Source organism: Crinia signifera, chromosome 2 (assembly GCF_055691185.1).
Source record: "Crinia signifera chromosome 2, ASM5569118v1, whole genome shotgun sequence".
Classification (NCBI taxonomy): Eukaryota; Metazoa; Chordata; class Amphibia; order Anura; family Myobatrachidae; genus Crinia; species Crinia signifera.
Genome location: NC_139218.1, coordinates 185,653,388 through 185,668,940, shown reverse-complemented (window position 1 = coordinate 185,668,940; position 15,553 = coordinate 185,653,388). Strand labels below are relative to the sequence as shown.

General features: G+C 45.1%; 1 protein-coding gene across 1 annotated transcript in view; it reads left to right on the top strand.

Moving 5' to 3' along the window:
* Window positions 1-1,877, top strand: part of FGR (FGR proto-oncogene, Src family tyrosine kinase) — a 117,887-nt gene extending 116,010 nt beyond the window's left edge. The window contains exon 12 of the mRNA XM_083173326.1: window positions 623-1,877. Coding sequence (XP_083029452.1) covers window positions 623-831 — 209 coding nt within the window. The 3' untranslated portion in view covers window positions 832-1,877. The remainder of the gene's footprint in view (window positions 1-622) is intronic.
* Window positions 1,878-15,553: the final 13,676 nt, after the last annotated feature.

Here is a 15,553-nt window from a genome sequence, read left to right as displayed (position 1 = left end):
TGGGTACACAAAAGGAGTATAAGTACACATAAACTGAGTAAAGGGGCATACACACCACCTGCACTGCCTCACCTGCAGTGCAGATGGTTTTGCCCATTTTCCAAACAAATATGTACTGCGATCAGATCTGAATAAAGGCCCATGTGTATGCCCTGCAGCGATGGTGATGCACAGTCCCGCACGTTGCTATCGGCCGCCGGAGATTTTCCTGCTAGATCGCAGGATTTTCCTTATAAACAATAGGCAAAACCATGCTCAGCACAATTGCTCAGGACACAGCATCGCGGGGTGCATTGCTAGTGCTGCGCGATGTGCTGAGCGATTGTGCTTAAGCTCGGCGCTCAGCACTGAGGCCGGTGTCACCCCATGTGTACGGGGCTTAAGTGACTTTGCAAGGGTCAGCATTTGAACAAGGAGGTTTATACAGGGGGTCACTAGGTGAAAACTTTATAAACAGGTGAAAAACAACTCAAAATCCACCCAGTGGTTCTCAATATTAGCCCGGACAAACAGATGGACACCTAACAGGAACTGTATTTTATTCTGTGCAGAGATTAAAATTGTTGTTTTATATTTCATATATAAAATTATATTTTCCTATTATCTTTTTTCTGTATCCTAGGAATGAGTAATAGAGAAGTACTGGAGCAACTAGAAAGAGGGTACCGCATGCCTTGTCCTCAGAGCTGCCCCCCCTCTCTTTATGACCTTTTGTTACAATGCTGGAAGGGAGACCCTGAGGAACGTCCAACATTTGAATATTTGCAGTCCTTTTTGGAAGATTACTTTACGGCCACTGAACCTCAGTATCAGCCCGGAGAAAACATCTAAGGCCAGGAAGAGGTGACAACTAGGATCATGAAATGAGAACTTATGACATCTGTTTTCAATGTTTGCAACATAGGGAAAATAAAGAAGGTCACCTCAATAGACGGCCAGATCTGGCTTGCCCATCGACTACAGGATGGTGTCAAATGCCTCATTGTTAATTAGTACCTGGGTTTTATAGAGGTACAAAGGAATTTCAGGAGAACAAACATACAGAAGCTGCATCTTCGATAACAGATTGCATATTGTAATAGATAAAGCTGTAAATAAAACTTAGTAGTATCAGCAGATGAGCAAGCTACGTTATATATGAGCATTCCTGGGAACTTATTGACTTTGACCCTGAGTCCCTGGAATATTAGGTATATGGCCAAAATCACTGTATCACTCTCAGGAAACATTTACTAAGATGGGAGCAACCAATCAGATACTATCTATTATCTTCTAGAAGGTGCTCAATGGCCCTTATTCTGGTTCACTCTCAGAGGCAAATTCCTTGTGCACTGCAGGTGGGGCAGATGTTACTTGTGCAGAGAGAATTAGATTTGGGTGGGGTTTGACTTCAAAGTGAGATCTATATTGCAGTGTAAAAATAAAGCAGTCAGTATTTTCTCTGCACAGAAACAAAATAACTCACCCAAATCTAATTCTGCACATGTTACATCTGCCCCCCCTGCAGTGCACATGGTTTTGTCCATTTGAGAAAGAATTTGCCTCTGAGAGTGAACCAGAATAAGGCCCAGTGTCCTTCCTTTCAAGCTATTCCTCTAACTTTCTGTTGGTTGTGTGACATTTTCTATGTGTTACAATTGTGCCAATTTTTCATATGAAAAGTGATATGCCAAAAATTAAATAGATCTTTAGACATCACTGAATATTTAACTGAAGTATGCAATAAATACTGCTATTAGGATGACAACATCAATAAAGCATTAGTATTAACTTTAATATCAATAAAGAAAGGCTATTCAAGGCTGCTTGTAAATTATCTTGGAGTTATCTTATTAAAGCTGGCCATACATGCTGCGATATTCCAGATGATGTCAAGAAATTGGGGCAGGATACTTGTAAGACCGGCATTGACAGCATAAGGAACTGTGAATTGTATCTTGCCCGGTTGAGCCACCTATGTGTGTTGCTAGGCTCAGACATGGTCCCGAGAGTCTGGGAGAGCTGCAGGGAAGGGAAAACTGATGTCAGACACCTTTGGAATGTTCCCAGCTAAATACAAGGCACATTGCAGTTGGGAATTAGGAACACGGTTGACAATGCAGTCTCAGGTCACTGAGATAAGATTTCATTATCATGTTCAAGAACATAAACAAATTAACATCATCTTCATTTTAGTTCAATCTTCCTATACTTTTTGTGCTAGCAGTAGCTACCCTTTTCCTTTTAATAGTGAATCACTCTTTCCTCTCCATCTCTATATTTCTCTGCATCTCTTTCTGTCGTCGTCTCCCTCTCTCGGGGTTATATTACAGACACCTCTCAGCTGATTCAGATGTTTTCACACCTCCCTCCTTGTGTAAAGTCCTCGCTCCCTCCTCCCTTTAACTCCCAGACTAGATTTTTCTGCTGTGTGTGCAGAGACAGATTGGCATTAAACCAGCCCTTTCCCTGTACAAACAGAGTGCCAGCCCCTTGCCGCCCTTTACACCTCTGGGAGCTGTAAAGGGAAAGGAAACAGAGGATGGGAAGAGGTAGTGGAGGGGCAGATGGCATCATGTGTGTGAAGAGGAAGGTTAGACAGAAGTAGGGAGGAGGGGGTTTGGAATGGAACCAGTAATAGGAGATGTGATGAGGGAAGGTGAGGAGCAGCATGGTGGTGATAAAGAGTTATTAGGGGTGACTAAAAGTGATTGAAAGCTCTGAGGAGGCGAGAAAAGGCAGGGGGGGTTAGCCGGTAGGAGGTCATGAGGAGATGGAGTGTTTGGAAAGGTATGCTTGTCAGGAAAATATTAGGCACATAATTAATCACAGGTCACATGCTGAAGAGAGCGAGAGAGAGAGAGAGAGAGAGAGAGAGAGAGAGTGAACGTGTGTGTGTGTGTGTGTGTGTGTGTGTGTGTGTGTGTGTAGCACAGCATAAGGGGGTACGGATGCTAAAAACCCACGCAATTAAATTATATCACTGCATTTCTGTTTATGGTTGGTAAATGCTACCTAGATTTGCAATGAACTAATGATACCCACTCTATATATATGCACCACCCAGTCATCAGGTGTTGTATTTCTAGCTTCAGTTCCACTTGTGTGGGATAAAATCACAAACTGTAGGACGCAGTGTTGCTTGGACTACTCGTATTAACCCATTACCAGTATTATTAATTAAACTGGTTTAACAGTTGCCAACTTCAGGCTTCTCATCGTAAAGTATAGTTCTAAAGAGGGTCATACAATAGTAGGATTTGACCCTTTTTTACAGGATTTTGCCGCATTGGGCCAATAAATCATGTGAAAAGTGTCAAATCATATGTCATTTATGTATGATTCCCATCTGATGCCCAGTCCCTTGCACATCAGATCAGATGTGGAGATTGTGTGCTGAATAAGATCGTATGCGATACATCGTATACAGAATGATAGCATATGATGTATTACATGTGATCCAGCCACTTGGGAGCTACCGGGGGATATTGCATTTAAGGGTAGCATGTTATACCTAGTATAAGTGTATGGCCACCTTAACGATTACTATAATTTATAATAATATCTAAATTGTGCCACAATAGTTGGGGTTATTCAGACCTGATCACCATAGGCGAATCTAGGGGGTGGTCCCATTTTGTAGCTGAAGGATGGGGCTTTCCAACGAGCCCAGCCCTGTGTCTCTAGCCCCCTGGGAACCAGAGATACTGCCAGGCAAAGCTGGAACGTTTTCCCTATAGGATAACATGGGACCCGCTAATTCCGACCCCCACCCAGTTCAATGGCTGCCAGTTCCCCCTTCAGCATCACTGAAGCTCGAGGTTGATCTCAGTCGAACCCAAATCGCTGGGCTTTCAATCTGATACCAGGCTGTATCCATATGGGTTAATTGGTTCCAGGGATATTGAGGTTAAACCGTTTTTTTTTTTTTCTTAAATGTCATTTCATGACTGTTTATGTTCTTTGAGGGCAGATTTCTCTGGAACCAAACAGCCCAGTTTCACGGGACCAAAATCATTCAAAGCCAACTCAAAAGTTCTTCAAAATGATACTGGTCTCATGTAAATGGGACAGTTGGTTCTGAAAATATAGCTGGTTGGTTAAAGGGGGGTAGGGAGAGGGGAGTGGTTGTCTCTCCCCCTCACACCAGAAAATGCAGGCTGGTGTATAAGGGGTCAGCCTGGGAATGTCCCTGCATGATCCTGGGACCATATTCCCGGGTAAATCCCTGCATTTTCTGTTGTGAAAGGGGTATTATTTCAAACAGCCGTGACCTGCAGTGCTCTGAATACAGCCGGGCAGCCCCCTGCTCTCTGCCCAGCTGTCAATGATTGTCACCCCTGCAGCTTCCGCTCCAATTCTTCTCCCCGCTTTCACCTCAGCCCGCCCCCCCTTTAATCATGTGGTGCCGGCGCCCACCGTGCTCCCCCGACATCACGCAGAACAACAGCGCGCACAATATTTCAAATGTCCACTCGGCTGAGTGGGAGCGTGCTCTACGCTGCGCTCTGCTCCTCTCCCCATAGAAGCAGCTGCACCGCTCTCCATCTCTCCCTGCAGCAGCAGCGAAGGCTCATATAAAAATTTACAGTAAGTGGCACTTTTGGGGGCATTGCTTAAGGGACGCTACAAGTGGCGGTATGTGGGGGCATTACGCATAATGTGTGGCTTAATGTGTAAGGGGCATTACGGTGTGCAGCAGCATCATGTGTAAGGGGCATTATGTGTGCAGCATCATGTGTAAGGGGCATTATGTGTGCAGCATCACGTGTAAGGGACATTATGTGTGTAGCATCATGTGTAATGGGTACTATGGTGCACGGCATCATGTGTAATGGGTACTATGGTGTGCGGCATCGTGTGTAATGGGTACTATGGTGTGCGGCATCATGGGTAATGGGTACTATGGTGTGCGGCATCATGTGTAATGGGTACTATGGTGCCATCAAGCAAGAACCCCCTAGCAATGAGCACGTAGGTAAGCAGCACTTATGTGGCAAATATGTAGTGGGCATTACGGTTTGTTATATAGTATGTAATGGGCATCATGATGTGTGGCACAATGTGTAATGGGCATTATGGTGTGTGGCCTTATGTGTAATTGGCATTACGGCGTGTGGCTTTATGTGTAATGTGTATTACGGAGTTTGCTAAAATGTGTAATGGGCATTACTGTGTATGGTCTAAAGTGTAATACCACACCCCTTTTTGTGATGCCACCCCTCCTTCCCATGCAGCCACGCCCCTTTTTGCTGCGCGGCTACGCCGCACAAAGGTCCCCCTACTGTTATGTCTAGATCTGGGACCACCCATTACCATAATTCTAGATTCGCCTATGCTAATCACTGCTTAGTGATAGACCCCTGTGATCAGAAAGCCGCTGGCTTGCAAAAATGTCACCAGTCGTTGTACAACTGCACATCCAAACGCAATTCACTCACCACTTAATGACTTTCCCAGTCTGTGCAGTCTTTGCGTAACCCTGACCCTTCCACAACTCTGCCACAGAGACAGGCTGATCGATGCCGGAGCTGATGTCACATGCCCTGAAAATGACTGGGCATGCCTGTGCTTTACCTGACACCCCAGAAAACAGCACGTGTTCACGCCCAAATAGTGACTGTCATTCAAACTGTGGGCGACTGGCAATTAAATAAATCTCAGAATTGTGTTGCTGTTTGGCATTGCATATATGTACTGTGGTCCGGATACCCATAGATAATTAAGTTCCATGCTGAACAGTCAGTCCCTCTATTACAGGGGATCTCACACTACATGATTTCCTGATGCAGATCACTTTTTCAGGGAATTTCCATGTTCTTGCCCACAATGCATAACTTAGCACCAGTTGTCAGATACCAATAAAATATATGCCTGTTAAAAGACATAACTGGAGTTGTGGCCTAAACAAAGACAGCCACACCCAAATGGGTTACCTCACCCCTGTAAGTCCATGTCCTTACTGTACATTTGTTATACTGTACATGAATGAACCTGACTTACCTCTCCAGGCCTCACAGGTTGCAACCACTTTGCAAACAGTATAGTCTTCTATATTTATTTATGCATACTTGGCTACTTTTGAAAACTAGTTTCAGAGAGATTATAGTTGGTAGTAGAATTTTGCACAGTGCTCCATTGAGGGGGCGTGTCATGCTCCACCCAAAGGGCGTGTCTAGTTCCATATATGGAGAGATTGTGAAAATAGATTGTGAACGTGGCACCTAGAAGCCTGGATGTGTACTGCTACATCTTAGAGCAGGGGTTCTCAAACTCGGTCCTCAGGACCCCACTCACGTTTTCCAGGTCACCCGAAAGGTGCATTCATTCCTCATTGACACATTTTAAAAGATCCACAGGTGGAGCTAATTATGTCACTTGTGATTCTGTGAGATTTCCAAATGTGCACTGTGTGGGGTCCCGAGGACCGAGTTTGAGAACCTGTGTCTTAGAGGAAGCTTTTAAAATTACTTCTATCTAAATATAATTGAGCCCCAAAGCAGTTAGTAAGAGATACTATACTTGGTAAAGTGCTGGGAAATGGTTCTGATGATTCAATGTACAAACATAACAGTGTAATGTGGGCTAGGTGAAATGAGGGAGATTGCTAGACTAATGAGGGAGAGAGGGAGATTGCTGCTATTTCAGGGCATCTCCTGCAGAATGCAAGAGGGTAGGCAACTATGATTTATGTTGTCTTGAAGATGGATTTCTCAGGTGATGCAGACTCGAAGCTGTGAGTACGTACTGTTGCAGGGTGGAGCTGGAACAAATGATGAGTCACAAAAAAGGCTACGGAATGCAAAAAATTGTGTTTTGAACTACAAAGATTTCAGCGCTGTAGGTCTGCTGGGGGGATTTGAACAGGTGTGGTAACCCCGTACCACAAACGAAGATACAGACAAAAAGAGGAAGATGTATCAGAAACACATCTATTTTGTTCTTATCCCTCCTGCGACCTAAAATTGGAATATAAACTGGTACGTTCCTCAATTACATAGAACGTTCCTCTTCTCCGCCTCTAGTAATATGCAACGATCTCACTGGACAATAGATACAGCAGTGGACCCTTCACCAAGATTCAGGCTCCCTCAAAAGTGACATAAAACACCAAATACACCCCTTATCTGGGATAAGCGTATCCTCTTCTCCGACTGGTCTAAGCTTTCAAATAGTGAGAATTCCACAGGGTCCTTAATGGTTTCACACGAACAGGCTCCAAGTAGTGGTATACCATATGAAAATAAACAATGGAACCAATATAGTGTGACACTGTATTTAATTTTTAAAAAGCATAGAAAATGAACACAGGTAGAATTCCATAAAATCTTCTAAAAACAATTCATGATGCTGGGAGGGGGATAACACAATTACCGGAGTTGATGGAGAACTCGTTGGAAAGGAGTTCTCAAACAAGCACTAGTGACAAGATGTCCCGGGCAATCTCCGACTAGGCAAGCTGCACAGCGATCCCGGCAAAGGTGTCCTCCCGGCTCAGCAGGTGTACGTGGATCTCACAAAAAAGGCTGTCATGTGGTGGGCTGTTTATAAATCCATTACAGCTAGGTGCAGGGCAAATATGTTTTCTAGGCATACTGTAAGTAAACTACGGACAGAAACCGGGAGAGAGAGGGATGTGTGGTGAATGAAGAAAGAAACCAAGGAGATAGGATATGCCGGATGGACATTGAGTGTCACGTCTGAGGGGTGACTTTGAACTGGAGCTGGAGTGTAAGGGAAGCTGGGTTCTTTAATGAGCTTAGACTGCACATGGGACCACTAGGGACAGTGGAGGAACCCAGAGGAGGAGTTATGAGGAAGTCTCTGAAGAACTGGAGCCATGAAATCACTGATAAGTATGGACTGGCTTTAGTTGATGCAGACCATCGAGGGAGACTGGCTGGAGAAAGCACTATAGATAAGTATGCTCTGCTGAGTATCAGTATCACAGGCACAGGAGAGGTGCACCAATGATGATGATGGCAACCGCAGATGTCTACCGATGGTGGTGATATCGATGTTGACTCTCTGAATGGTGACTGGTAAATACAATGATACTGGGGAATGAGCAGGAGACTATTGCAGGTAGAAAGGACTGAGGATCTTGATGGTAAGGTAGAAACAGATAACACTTTAATGACTGAGGCAATATCCCAATCAGGACACTGGAGGGAGTCAGGCTGCAGTAGAGTGGAAAGCCGCAGATGCTGTGAATAGCAGGAGGTACTCAGAGGAAACAGGAATGCTGTAACTCTAAAGGCCCCCATACACTATGCGATTTGGGCACGATTTCACCCGATTCGGATGAATCGGGCTGTGAAATTGGCCAAAATCGCATGTGTAGACATCCCCTCCGACCCTATGCGCGGTCCCGTGCGTATTGGATCGGAGTCGGGAGGTCAGACAGGCTGCACATAAGCCGGGCGGAGGGAGCAGGGGGTGCAGCGCAGGGAGCCGGGCTGGGGAGGAAGCCACTGCCATCAGTACGCCAGCGGGAGCAGGGAACCAGGGAGCTGGGGAGGAGAAGATGCTGCAGTGGCGCAGCAGCAACATACAAAGAAATAGGAAGCCATTGATTGGCTGAGACCTCTCTCCCTGCGCCCCGCCAACCCCCCATGCTCCCACTGACACCAGCGGCTTCCTCTCCTGCCCAGCTCCCTGCACTGCCCCCCCTGTCCGGCTCTCTGGTCGCGGATATACCCCCGCTCCCATTGTCCCTGCAGCTCCCCGGGAGTTGCATGTGATAAATTGCTGCTATTTATCACATGCAAAACGAAGCACATGAAGTGCCTAATCGCTTGTGATCCCTCCCGGGGAGCTGCCGGGACAATCAGGTCCGACTTGTCCTTGTCCGACTAATGTATGGGGGACTTAAGGACAACATTGCACTGACTGAATTCCTGGACCAGCCTCTGCTTATTTATAGGCAGAGCGCACATTATATTGGTTTTAACGGAGTGACTTCACAAATGGTCTGACTAGGATTGGCTGAGAGAATCATGTGAGCAGATCCAATATAGATGTGCCCATGCCGGTGACTGGCGGGAAAACTGGCATCTGTGTGGACAGGCCTGAGGCATGTGCTGGAGTGGGAGACTAGCGCTGAGTGCCGCTCTGTCTAGGCTGCAGACGCGACCAAACAACCCCCGCCAGGATGACATCGCGGGAGCCCATGACCACGTTCACTCAGCACCGATCAGACACTGGAGCGATGTGACCCGCCTGAAGATAGCGGTTCCTGAGCAAGCCTGAAAAAACATATAGAAGGGAAATAGGTGTTTCTCAAACCTAGTGCAGTATTCCAAAAAAGTTAGGTCTCTCTCCACCACAAAGGGACACACCGGCACCCCACACTTATATTAGTACCGTTTACAGTGGTATCCCACCACTGCTTATTGAGCTCAATATGGTTTAATGGTCCTCCCAGGTGAGGGTACTTCTCATCTAAAATTCTCCCCAATATTTTTATTATCAACCATGCATGTAGGAGGAGGGGGGGGGGGATATAGAGAGCAGAATAGTGTAATATTGTAAAACAATTTTAATGTCACCGCAAATATGACAAATATAATGTGTACAGTGTTATAAAATAAATGGCGCTTATCTGATACAGTCTCCACGGCCGTTCAGTCAGGCGTCCAATACAGTTTTAAGAGGTCCCTCAACGCGTTTCGTCCGTGCTTAATGTCAGCCTTGGACTTCTTGTATGACGTCTGCCATACATCAAAACATCGAGCCTGGCACAACCATTTATAGTGATTGCTGGTGGGCACATAGCACCGAAGAATTGGAGCGGGCAGGATATCATCATGCCAGGGTTAATCATAAATACAACTTTGTAGACCCCGATACTGGTGCGCATACACAAACGATTGAACACTTATGGGGCTCCTGCAAATGGCAGAACAAGCCGCAACGGGGAACAGCACGTCACCATTTGGAGTCTCATTTACAAGAATTTATATGGCGTAAAAGTTTGGCTGCAGATCAGCCTTTTCAGCGAACACTTCATACGCTGACGCTGCTCCCAAAGGCAGATTGACTATTCTTTTATCTTGTTTATTTTGTTACTGATTATTGTCATTATTGTTTTTAATATTCTCTTCATCATTCACTAAATTAAACCAGTTATTCGTTAACACACGTGGTCATTACTGTGTCAGATGTATGGTATTGTAGGTGTGAAGGTGTCCAGAAAACGCCCCCATTATCCACGCCACCCCGAAGCATGGCGAGTGCAGCGAGCCCCGCGAGGGGCGGCGAAACGCGTCCTCCGACCGTTTCATACCCCCACTATCCACGTCAGCGTGGAGTTGATGTTATATAGTGTGGTGAGCTCAGCGAGCCACCGAGCCCAAAGCGTGGCGAGCGCAGCGAGCCCCGCGAGGGGACGCAGATTACTTTACACGCTTCGGGCTCGGTGGCTCACTCACTGCACTCGCCACACTATATAAAATCAACTCCACGCCGACGTGGATAGTGGGGGTATGAAACGGTCAGAGGACGCGTTCCGTCGCCGCTCGCCATGCTTCGGGGTGGCGTGGATACTGTGGGTGACGCAAAACAATGCCATAGCTGATCTCATATTAAGCACCCACCACATCACATCACATGGGTGCTTGTACAATACAATATCGCATCGCATTTGGTGCCATGCGATCCTATGCAATATTTCATTGTATAAGCACTCCTGTGCACTTAATATGGACATCGCACAGTATGCAATCGCAATGCGATTTTCCTATGCAGAATAGCCCACTAAGCTATTTGCTTACTGGGAGCCTTGAAAATACACAAGTACCCTTGAGAGTAAAGGTCCATACACACTGGGCGCCCAGAGTGTATGGACAGTGATGATGGCATTCATCGCTGCGGGGAAAGCCACTGTGCAACTTTCCCCCTGCCCGGCGCTGACGGAGGGGGAGGGGGGTTGCATAGCGAAGCACTATGCAAAGCCGTCCTGAAAGCCGCTCACCTCCTGGAAAAGCCAGCAGATGAACGGCTTTCCAGGCATTGTTACGGGAGTGCCCAGCAGTGCTCACCGCTCATCGCTGAGCCATACACACTGGGCGGCTTTGAGCTGAAAACCACTCAAACCTGCTGTTTTGAGCGACTTTTAGCTCAAAGTCTCCTAGTGTGTATGGGCCTTAAGACTACTATGCTGGAAAATAGTGACAAAATATATTTTAAGAAGTGTTAAGGCCCATACACAGTGGGTGATTTTGAGCTGAAAGCAGCTCACTTTAATCGTTTGAGCTGCTTTCAGCTCAAAAACCGCCCAGTGTGTATGGCTTGGCGATGAGCATTGAGCGCTGATGTGGTGTGCCACAGCTCATCTGCTGGTATTACCTGCTATGGAAAGCAGTTCACCCCGGTGATGGGCAAAAAATATCTCATTGCGGTATATTCAATGTCCCATGGCGAGCTGTGACGGCGAACAGTGTCTATTGCTCGCCGTCACAGCTCGCGGGACAGTATTCAACTGACCATCCTGCATTCACCGTTTCCACCTCGCTGGGTTTTTCCCAGCATGGTGGAAATGGCGAGTACAGCTGTCAAAACTACGAGGGTCACCGCTATATGAAGCAGGGAAATTGGATGCAATACATCGCGAGTGCTGATGGTCTGATTATGATTGATCTTATGTTCTTCCCATAAAATCACTAGGCACCAACTGATGCACACAGGAACATGCAGCAGATCCGATCTGATGTTGAACACCTCCAATTTGTGCAGAATGCACTTTATATATCGTCCTGGTCCATCAGAAACTGGTTAAATCAGTGCAAATCGGACCTGTGTATGGGCACCTTTAGACACTACTCAAGCGCCTAGAGTCCTGTCCGGAGAAAGTGCGCTATATAAATTAAACTTATTTACTTACATCATAGCTCTTTAGTCAAGACCAGGAAACTGGTTTTGTGGAACTGCAATAGAACTTGCAGAAGAAGACCGGCACATATGCAGTACAGATACTGCGCATGTGCCAATCTTCTAACATCAAAGTAGATATACTGAGAAAAATTAAGCTGGTCAAAAAGAATATTACTAATTTGAAAATATGAAAGTTTAGCAGAGCTTGTTGAAGAGATTTAAGATGGCAGTAATGGGGTAGTGAGTGGAAAGATAAGGATAGGTTAAATGTAAACTCTCACGAGCAGGACCCCTTTTCTCATGAGCTCTTTCGTCTCTTAAGGTGGCCATACATCAGAAAGATATTGTACCCAATCATACAATCTCAATCGATTGTAAGATGGATTGTATGCAGATTGTGTGCACATCTTGTGTACACAATCATACAATCAATCATAAGATGGATTGTATGACTGATTGTATGATGGATTGTATGCAGATTGTGTGCACATCTTGTGTACATAATCATGCAGCAGATGGATTGTATGACTGATTGTATGATGGATTGTGAGTAGATTGTGTGTCCAAAAACCACCAAGGACTGCCGGAGATTTCAAGGGAAATTGGACACAATCGTGAGCGCAATCGATCTTAAGATCGATCTTTCTGATGTATGGCCAGCTTTACTCCTTTCAATGGCACCTAAACCTAGGTCTCTGTCACCCTAATAATTATTTCAGTGCCCTTAAACATATACAAATAGAATTGTGTATGGATAACGATGCTGGGGGAAAATCACACAGGACGCTATGGAGAGCCATCCACCCCATTTGCTCATCTGCTGGTAATACCATCAGCGCTCACTGCTCATCGCTGCTTCATACACACTGGGCAGCTTTCAAACTGAAAGATGAGTAAACCGAGCTGCTTTCAGCTCAAAGTCACCCAGTGTATACGGACCTTATATCAATCTAAACCTTTTTTGAACCATTACTAGTTCCTTGTAAGGAAATTAAAATGCCTATGCCAGGCATGTTTAAATGGCTCTTCTGCCTAATGGGGTGTACACACAATATGATTTTGTGACACAATTTGGACTAGATAGTCAATATCGCCTAGAAGGTTAGCTAAAATAGCAGCCCAGCTAAGTCAGACAAGGTAATTTTGACTAGATTACAGATTATCTATCATAGTGAACATAGACAAAATTGGTTGTGCATCTAGTCAAAATTGGCAGCGCATATAGTCAAAATAGCTTAGTCAAAATCGGCAACTAGCAAAAGTCACACCGTGTGTACACGTCTTTAACCTCTACCTTTTTGTGAAGTAATTTTTCCTTAAATTTCCTGTGAACCTGCCTCCCTTCATTTCCAGTGTTCTAATAGAGGTTGAATATCCCTTGTCCGGATATCTCACGGTTTCTCAAAGTCGGTCCTCAGGACCCCACACAGTGCATGTTTTGCAGGTCTCCTCACAAGTGAAATAATTAGCTCCACCTGTGGATCTTTTAAAATGTGTCAGTCAGGAATGAGTGCACCTGTTGGGTGACCTGGAAATTGTGAACTGTGTGAGGCCCTGAGGACTGAGTTTGAGAACCACTGGGATATTAATTATCCAAATTGTTCTGAAAACCATAGTTTCTCAGATGTCCTTTTTCTTTTTTCTAAAACACTACTGGAGAAATTCTATGTAACTGGCACTAAATATGTGCAAGTAAACGATTGCTTAGCATTCAAATACAGTGCTTAAGATAGTACGGTATGCAGTTAGTGGATAGACAATGTCTAGGTCGTCAGTCACTAGATCGACCATTAATGGTCGACATACCTAAGGTCGATACTGCAAAAAAGATGACATGAGTATCCAATGTTTTTTTTTTTATTTAAAGATGTTATTTTCATACTTTACTATCCATGTGGGCATAGAGTGGGAACATAATGCATGTTGACCTTTTTACTGTCAACCTTGCCTATGTCGACCATAAGCTTGTGTTCAACTTTTTGGCAGTGTCAACCAAAGGTATGTCAACCCTTTTTCAGTGTCAACCTAGATATTGTCTATCATCTATAACATAACCAGATAGTACACAAACTTTGTTTATTGTTTTGAAACCTTGTTTCATACACAAATAAAATATATTTGTATGCATTTCATGTGTTTGATGTGTTTATACAACATAAATGCATTTTGTGTCCATATATGGGTCCCACCCTCAAAATACCTCATAGAAATATAAACAGGTTGATTATCCCTTATCAGAAATGCTCGGGTCCACAACCATTTTGGATAAGGTTTTTTTTTCAGATTTTGGATTTTTTGCATACTCACTTGGTCCCCTGGCAGTCCATGGACATCCACGGCAGCCATCGGTATCCCCGATCCAAAGGATGCAATGCGTGGCTGCATTGGCGATGCCCCAACGGCAGATGTTAATTTTGTGATGTTCTGTACCCTGATGCAACAATCTTTATTTACCACATTCCTAAATTGCCTTGTATTGTACATTGTTGTTTCATGTTTTTGCTCATTTATGTATTCTGCTAGGAACATTGTGGAGCTATATAAATGAACAATAATAATAAGTAGGAAAAGAAAACAGTCTGTGGATGTGGGTATTAGATGGAAAGTATGGATTGAGAGTTGTATACAAAGGTAAAGTAGAAGGAACAATACAAATACTCATATAAGCAAAATAAATAAGCTTAATTATAAAAATTATTTAAATAGCACTTTTCTTCAACAGCTCAAAATCGCTTTATAAGCATCAAAAATATTGCACAGAGGTTTATCACTACAGGACGAAGAAAACGATTTTGAAAATAGTGAATGACCTCAGTGCTGTGAGGCAGTAATGCTAACCATTACACCATCCGTACTGTCATCCAGCGGCGTAACTATAGCACCGTAGCCCCCGCCATCGCTGGGGGGGTGCTGTGCATGTGGGGGCGCCGGGGGCTGCGGTTCTATAGTTACACCCGCCCCCCCCCCCAATCCCCCCGCAGACTTACCCATCTCGCTGGTCCCGGCGGCTCCGTTCTTCTGCTGAGGACCACCACAAAATGGCCGCCCCCATATAGCACACTGTTCTCTGAAACTGTCTGCTGAATGGGGGCGGCCATTTTGTGGTGGTCCTCAGCAGAAGAAGTTAAGAACGGAGCCGCCGGGACCGGCGAGATAGGTAAGGCTGCGGGGGATTGGGGGCGGGGGGTTTTGCATGGGCGGCGGGTGCTTGGCAGGGCGGCGGCGGGGGGGGGGGGCAAAACGTAGCTACGCCACTGCTGTCATCCATATGTACTCCAAATATGGAATGCCTACAAGATATTACACAAAATGGAGAAGTTGCAGAGTAGTAAAGCTAGAAGCAGAGCTTTTATATAACAATTTTTGCCATGTATTTTACATCCAATTCCCAGGTAAGACAGCTATATAGGGTGCATTACAAATGTTGCAATTTGTGGGATAAGCCATACGAGGGAGAAATACAGTTGACTAAAGCATGTGTAATATGATGTGGTGAATGAATCGATCCATGTGTTGTTCATCCCGCCCATGATGAAAGAACCCTCTGGTGTGCACCGCGTAGGTTACATCTGGTATTGTGTGCAATTAGTGGAAGCATGACATCCATGTGTAGGAAAAATAATTGAGACTCTGAATACAAAGGCGGGAAACATCAGTATTAAAACAATGGTGACAGCACTGTGAAAAATGGAATAACGTT